This window comes from Sphaeroforma arctica, assembly GCF_001186125.1.
Source record: "Sphaeroforma arctica JP610 unplaced genomic scaffold supercont1.33, whole genome shotgun sequence".
Lineage (NCBI taxonomy): Eukaryota > Ichthyosporea > Ichthyophonida > Sphaeroforma > Sphaeroforma arctica.
Window position 1 is genome coordinate 121,553 of NW_014040525.1, and position 8,551 is coordinate 130,103.

General features: G+C 41.9%; 1 protein-coding gene across 1 annotated transcript in view; it reads right to left on the reverse strand.

The window, feature by feature from the left end:
• Window positions 1-285: 285 nt before the first annotated feature.
• SARC_00939 (hypothetical protein) overlaps window positions 286-8,551 on the reverse strand; it is a 9,193-nt gene continuing 927 nt past the window's right edge. The window contains exons 2-9 of the mRNA XM_014305364.1: window positions 7,485-7,608; window positions 6,599-6,708; window positions 5,415-5,540; window positions 4,006-4,182; window positions 2,876-3,001; window positions 1,652-1,828; window positions 1,194-1,339; window positions 286-905 (exon numbers count right to left, since the gene is read on the reverse strand). Coding sequence (XP_014160839.1) covers window positions 599-905; window positions 1,194-1,339; window positions 1,652-1,828; window positions 2,876-3,001; window positions 4,006-4,182; window positions 5,415-5,540; window positions 6,599-6,708; window positions 7,485-7,608 — 1,293 coding nt within the window. The 3' untranslated portion in view covers window positions 286-598. The remainder of the gene's footprint in view (window positions 906-1,193; window positions 1,340-1,651; window positions 1,829-2,875; window positions 3,002-4,005; window positions 4,183-5,414; window positions 5,541-6,598; window positions 6,709-7,484; window positions 7,609-8,551) is intronic.

Genomic DNA, 8,551 nt, shown 5'->3' on the forward strand with positions numbered 1-8,551 from the left:
ATATCAACTATCATTTTGCAATGGTGGTTATTTCAATGGTTCGCGCTAGGAGACCTTCTTATGATTGATAGGTGCATGCGCGAAACACTGAATGTTGCATGAAAAAAAATTTACCTATACGCGAGGCAGAATCAGAACGCGTGAGCACATCGGCAAACTGCAACGGAATGAGGGGGCCCCGACCACTGGGGAGTCGGGACTGGATTGTATTTACTGCTGACGGAGTGAACCCTTCAATAAAGGGTGCACTATCCGACAGCGCCCCTGCTTTAACCTCGGTATAATAACAGCATAGAAACACATCATAATAACAGCATAGCAACACAACACCGTTGGCTTTACTATTTAGAGTTATACTAATTTAATTACTAATTTATCACGACACCAGATCGCGTCCAGGCGTATGGCTGCAGCTTTATCTTGCCCTGTGTCTGTCGCATGTGAACAGTACTAGCACTGACGCCCTTGCGTATGTATATGGTTGCTAGGTTACCCCTGTTGCCAACCCTCGCCGAGTGTGTCACTACAAACACACCGTAAATCCCAACAGGACCTACAAACGGGTATAATTTGCTTCGGTCTCAACCCATAAGTAGGCTTAAAAAGGGGTCTTACTTGCTCGGAGACTCGTACTGCGGGTCTCCCCTCCAACGGACGCCCTTCTCGGCACTCTCGTATTGGTAGAGGACTCACAGTGTGCTGCCAAGGCCAAGTGTGCGTTTATATCGAAGGCACTCCCAGTTGATGGGCGGAAGTTGTTCTCGGTGTGTTCCTGAGGCAGAGTCTGGGTGCGGTCCAAGGACAGTGCTTGGCTGGCGGTAGGTACGCCCAATGTGCCGTCGCTAAGAATGTTGGTATATGGTTGGAACGGCGACTCCAGAGCTGACTGTGTCCGCGCGAACACGCTGTCCAGGGCAAGGATGTGTACAAGCGATGATGAGTATGTATGCCAATTTGTCGGACCAGGAGCCTGCGACAAGCTAAGATATATAAGCACTGTATCTATGTATAAGCCCGACAAATCGATATTTATATGCAATTATGTCATCAGATGTGAAACCTTGTGACGCTTATACTATAAACGATACATATCCGTTTATTGCCATTTCGCTGCAGCGGTCTGTAAAAAGTATAAGATGATTTCTGTTGGCCCGATTTTCAAAATAAAAATAATATAATGTCCATCTACATACCTGTCCATAGAATTTCGCCTTAAAGACGTGTATGAAGTTTTGGATTTCGTTTGCAAAGCGTCGTACTCGGGGGGATCGTCCATTGGAGAGAAGACGAGACAGTTCTCTATATCGGCAGAGAAGTTATCTGTGTCCTGTATTTGGCTCTGGATAATGGAATCATGCACGGAGATAAGAGCGAGCCTGATCTGTAACGTTTATTTGACTCCGAAAAGAAAAGAAAAAGAGGAAATGTGGGTAGTAATAGGAGCGAGACTTAAAAACGTATCAAGATGTGCTACGAATGAAATTTTAAGGGCAAATCCCTACATCGACGGAGAAGCGATTCTTGTTGGTCATGACATCGGCTTTGTAGAATCCACAAGGTTGGGAAAAATCTCATAGAAACAACTTATATATAACAGTAGTTATGAATAAGTTCATAAGGATGCACATACTGCCACAAATATGTTGCCTACCTGTAGTGTGACATTTAGCTTGAACTCGATGCTATCCGCACCCTGCACGTCGCACTTGATGCTCACATAGTACTTGATGAAGACCCACAGACCCGTATCTCTGCTGGCGTAATCCGTCGTGGGCGGTAGGCATGGTTGCGACATGGGCTGTCCTTCAGAGTCCCTTCCTATTGACATCTGATTAAGAATGAGTGTTGGAGATGTGAGATTCATAACTAAAGCATCGTACACCGACTAAGGTCAGGAGACGGGAGCAGTTGCATTGGTAGCTGTAGCAAGGTACATCAGCTCGTGGCGTGCTTTGTGGTGGACGGTAGGCATGGTTGCGACATGTGCCGTCCATCAACCTTTTCCTTTGGCGAATGAGAGGGAACAATAGAGGAGTGACACTCTCACCTGATAGGATTTATATACCACTCAAATCACCCCAAACCCGAACCATAAACACCCCCAATTGATTGGATTGACTACAATACCTTGCTTTGTGGCAGGCAGTAGGTATGGTTACACGTCATACGCCGCTATTTGAAGCTGATGTTAATGACTTCTGATTTAGCATACCGACGATGTAGGATTCTGATCTAAAAGAACATAAATTATGATACCAGTGGCTTATGATCCTGGTCTGATATACACTACCTACAGTCAAGAAGTTTTCCTTATTGTCTATAATGATAGCTTAGTGTGCAGCAAAGTGAGAGGGCCAGTACTCACGCCCCAAACAGATTTAATCTAGTTGCATTTGACAACACTGTATATAGACGTCACACTGTGTAATTGACGAAACGAACTATTTCGCATGAACGCACACCTTTCGTACGGCCCATAAGCCGCATGCACAGCAGACAGTACACAACACACACTCCCACCCGTTACAGATGAAGTGCAACCAACTGTGCGACAACGGGAGACCACCGGATTACTACAGACACACACACATACCCTTTGCGCGGCACATTTGCTAAATTGGCAGCACACAGTACACTCCATATACTCTTCACCCGTTATCTGTGTAGTTCATCACAATCGCTTTACAGCAAATGACATATGCAGGTGAGTGACGACTAGCTCACTAAGAATACATACATACCCTTTGCACAACACACTGGCCGTTCTAAGAACCGACTGTCTGTAGAACGCATTCACGCCCTATACACATGCAATTCACTACGAATGTCCTACTTTGCAAGTACTTGCAATCTACTACTATACGTACAAACATACCTTTTGTACGGCACATTTGTGTCGCTTGTCTATCCTTGGTAGCAGCGCAAACGTCTTGCTCACCGCCGACTTCTCATCGGCCACCTGTTGGTCTGCTTCGGACTCGAGCGGCTTGAATTCACCCACCTTTGAGCGCAGGAAGTGTACACATATGCTTGACAATGAGGCTCAGTATCGAGTAAGAAATACTCACAACCTTGGCTTGAAACCGCCCACCCTTGAGCGCAGAAGGTGTACACATACGTTGAATGATGAACCTTAGTGCCTGAATAGGTTGTACCATCAAACCATACATGGGTATGTGCGTATATTTTGATAAACATATTTACACATGGATTACAAACAAGCTAAAGACTGGGATAAACTGTACGTATAGAGTGCACGACAGAGTGACATGCGTATATTTTGATATACATATTTACTCATGGAATACAAACAAGTTAAGGGCTGAGGTGTAAGTGGATATATAAACTGTACCTATAAAGTGCACGACAGTGACATACGTATATTTTGATATAAATATTTACACATGGAATACAAACAAGTTATGGACTGAGATGTAAGCGGATACATAAACTGTACCTATAAAGTGCTCGACAGAGTGACATGCGTGTTGTATGTACGTCTCGGGAAAAGTTAACTACCTGTACAATCCAACTCACATACATCTATACAACTCAGCTACATCTGTACACATGAATAACAATATACTCGCTACAATATCAATTTACAAGAGGACAGTAACACCCTCGTACATACCACTGACTGTTCTGAGTTCTTGGCCCCTTGTTTGTATCAGTTCAGAACCAGGTCCGTATCGAAGTCACATACGAAAAGCTTCCGCTCCCCTACCCAGGATTAGAATATACACTCAATTATATTCAATACGCACGCTTGTACATATCATAATAGCATGATACTTCGCCATACACCGGTTGCGCACCTTTCTATATCCACCTCTCGCGCAGACAACCTACGCTGAACCTACCCAGATGGCACACCTCCGTACACCTTAGGCCTTCACTGTTTGAGATGGCGCAATACTTGTATGTTCAATCCCAAATATCAATACATAAAAACACAATAATACTCCTACACATACAATAGACACGCCACACAATCAGACATACCCGTAACTTCTCCCAATTCTTAACCTCGTGTTTGCTCCAGTCCAAGTCCACCTCTCGCGCAAACAGCCTGCGCCCCTCCATCCAGGCTTCACACGACTGGACCACTTTAGCCTTCACGCGCTTGAGATATAGCAGCTTGTAGTCGTTCAGTATCTTGACACAAACTTCGATCGGGGTCTGCGTGTGGTTGCGAGCATATTTAATATAAAGGGCAATAGCACGTTCAAAATTAAGTTGCAAATGCCAACCGAATGAATGGCAATGGCTTGTGCGTATTTCTTCACTTAACTATGCACTCCGATATGGAATAGCGTGACGGTATGAGATGCAACAACGTGTGGTCGTTCGGTATCTGGACACAGACTTCGATCGGGGTCTGTGTGTGATTGTGAGCATGTACTGGAGACGCACTCGAGTGACACCCCACACATCGATGGGGGGCCGTGGGGGGTTGCAGACATGCATATATACAGCATTCATGACGAAGGACAAAAGCTTGTTCCCAATCTGAAAATACAATCATTTGCGATTATGCAGTGCTGTGATATGCGCTCCGATATGAGCTCAGACTGACTGTACGCATGCTAATGCGAAAGAACTATACAAGCTACGATTCGACAGGCCGCCTGGTCACTAGACGAAGTATACCATAGTGAGCAGTCGCTCGCACACGAGAACGACACGAATAGTAGAGAACACGCCGCCTGGTCACTAGACGAAGTATTCCATAGTGAACAGTCGCTCGCACACGAGCACGACATGAATAGTAGCGATCAGAGAAGAACTCTAGTAGTGATGAACTGTGCATCTGTAGATGAAGCCAAATATTTAGCACTCGCAATACGGATAAGATATACAGGGACCAGATTGTCGAGCTCAAAGAATGAGTTAACAGACAACTGAAATCAGGTCATGTGGGTACGCGTCAAATTTCACAGAAATGAGATGCCCAGTACAAACAATGGGCAGCTGAAATCAGGACAAACAATGGGCAACTGAAATCAAGACAAACAATGGGCAACTGAAATTAGGACAAACAATGGGCAACTGAAATCAAGACAAACAATGGGCAACTGAAATTAGGACAAACAATGGGCAACTGAAATCAGGACAACATGCACCTAGCCATCAGTTCCCACAGAAATGAGATGTAAATACGTCTGCAAGAGGCCCAGATTGCTAAGCACAAGCAATGAGCTGTGCGCATGAATCAGGCAAAACAGTAATGAAATGGGTTTATGGTGTATATACACCAATGCCAACACACACAGTAGCGCACATCGGTCACGTGTGTGTATGCACATTTATATGGAAGACAGGTGTATGAATATGTTCCAGGATCTGTACAAAATAGACCTTCAGTGTGTACATTCACATGAATATTGCCATAATTTAGCTACACTCCTTACCCCCGCTGTGTACACATCAGCGGATAGCTCCGCTTCTACTTTAATGCGTTTCGACGGGTTCATAAACATCTTCCGCTCGGCTTGTGCCGTGGGGATGAATCCCGGAAGGGTCCTGTATATCGATGTCTGCATAGATACAAACGAATTGAAGGCGTGTATGGGTATCGAGATGACCTGTACATTGAAGTCTATATAGATATAATCGGAGTTAAGGAGTGTATGAGCATTGGGGTAACCTGTATATCGAAGTTGGTGTAGATAGAAACGAATTGAAGGCGTGTTTGAGTATCGAGCGATAAATACACGATATATTGGCTTCTGGATAACTTCAAATGAATTTAAGCCCAAAAAATGTATGTGGTCGATTTGTTCATTTCTGGATAAATACAAACGAATTCGAGCCCTACAACATGAATTTGCATGCTTGATATGTTGGCTCATGGATATATACGAATGAATTTAGACCGTAAAACATAAAAATGTATATGCTCGAAATAAAGGTATAAATGTATACGCTCGAAATGTCAATTTTGATAAACACAAATGAATTTAGACCCTAAAACATATTTGAACATGCCCGATATATTGACATCTGATTGAATACAAATGAGCTACTAGCACATATTAATGTAGAGGTAGTTGTTTCACTGCATATACTAGGGTCTGGATAAAATTTAAAACATAGAGGCGCGTATGAGTGAAAAGCTACCGAAATTGGGTGCAAGAATGGTTGAGTGAAATGTGTAGGTGTATATATTCTCTGATTGTACATTTGAACTAGCGATAATATAGAAGCAACAATTGTCACACAGAGTGCCCACCAAAACGTTTAAAAGTAGATAGAGTGCGTGTGCGTGCGTGTCTGTGGTTGCTTATTTATGTATATTGAGTAGTAGTACACACACCTACATACAACAATACTCACGCATAGTGTGTATTTTCTACATACATACATACATACATATATATACTAAATACATATATATATATATAAACACACATATATACATACATACATTTTGTATATATATATATATATTTATATATTTATAACATACATCTGTATGTTTGTGCAATATTTATATATTTATGCTTGTATATTTATATTTATTGATATATATATATATATACATACATACATACATACTGTGTGTGTGTGTGCGTATCCGTTCGTGTGTATATACCTTGTTGAACAGGCAGCGGGTGACCACAGGCTGCATAGCGCAGCTACGGTCTGTGCTACGAACTTCCCACGTCACAGCACATGACCCATTCCTAAATGATGAGGGCATCCCTGTAATAGTCCAAATAAGTTTATTCATCAACGATTCGTAGAAAATACGAAGTAGAATTCAGCATTGCATGCATGGTGCACACATGTTTGTCATGACCTGAGTACAATGTCTCATACATTGTGATGGAAAGTAATTGTATTTCAAGACGAAGCCCGTTGATGTGTACTGATTAATGATTTGGAATGTAGTTTGGAGCTGCGTAATAGAGTACACACTTGCACATGTGTGACGATTGTAGTATAGATGTAGCTAACCCAGATTCGAAGTAATACAGCATGGTAGAATGCAAACAGTACATATATATATATACTTGACATCAACCAAAGAGAAACAACATTTGTTCAACTCCTGCGTACATACATCTGTCGTTATATTGGTCCAGATTTTAGGTGACAAAGTAACTCATTGCTCTGCATTCGAGGTGTTATAAATCTTCACGTAGCAACTGTAGAGCATTGTGGTTTTGAGGTGCCTTCACACATTCTCCAGTCAAATCGAGCCTCGCAATTTTATTTTTTTGATAAACATACGTACATGTCTCAGAAACACGAGATACATAAGCACGGTATCCTTCAAATGAGAACGCTATTTTCACTCGTCTGTACCACGTATATGAGAACTATGTCACACACACACACCTTGTCCTTCCCATCGATTCGTATATATACCAAGATATACTGCAAAAAAGGTACATACGCACGCACGCACTCTCTCTCATACACCTACATGCACATGTACACCATGCAAATCGCGTACTCAGATCACTCCGCCTTACCGGGAGGGACAACGAATGAGAACGGGTGGTCTGTTTCGCCTTTCCTGCATTCCACTTGCTGGCCCAGAACCACCTCTTTCTGGTATACTGGACATACTCTCTGGATGTTCGGCGTGTCGATCCGCTGTATAGGACAAGGGCATAGGTTAAGTATACAGATATATGTGAAGTTAGGATGCATACAGTTATATAGTTCTAGCTGTTCCCCACACCTCAGCGTACCACTACTCACGATCAAATCGTCACCACAGGCACTAAAGCAATATCGACGGTTGCGTGATGGTTATGGCCGATCATAGCAGCTGTTTATAGCAATTGGATACACCACTATTCACAGTCAAATCGTGAGTACTCAGGTAAGTTGAAGCTAGGATGCAAAGTATGAAGTGACTAGTTGCGTGATGGTTCTAAATGTTCACTGCGGGTTTCATGGGAGAATACAGAACAGGCTGTTCGTAGACATGGAGCTACTTGCCAGCTAATGCTAAGGAAAAAGCATTTGGGGAGACCTTCGGTTCGAGGGGGTATACGATATAAAACACTAATTCAGTATACTTATAAAAATCTGGAAGAGAAATATACTGATTTAGGCATAGAATACTGGTGAGGAAGCAATTAGCACTACAAAGTGAACTAACTCGTATTAAATAAGTATCCGACGTATTCAAGTTGTGTGGTGTATACTTACACAAGTGCATATAAGCTATAAACGAATAAACGCGCCTTCAACAGATCACTTCACAAAAACGGGCCGCAATCACGCTCTTCTCCAATGTAAAACAACAACTATACTATCTGCTAATAGGTGTATTGGTATACAAATACACAAACCGTAACACGTAAACACATACACAAACAAAGTGTAGTAAATTATCATAGTATATTTCCTGCGGCACCTATAAATTCCTCACAAAAATTACAGTACGATATATATATATATATATATATATATATATATATATATAAACAATATATATATATATATATATATATATATATATATATATATATATATATATATATAATAATATATATATATATATATATAGATAGTAGTTATATATATA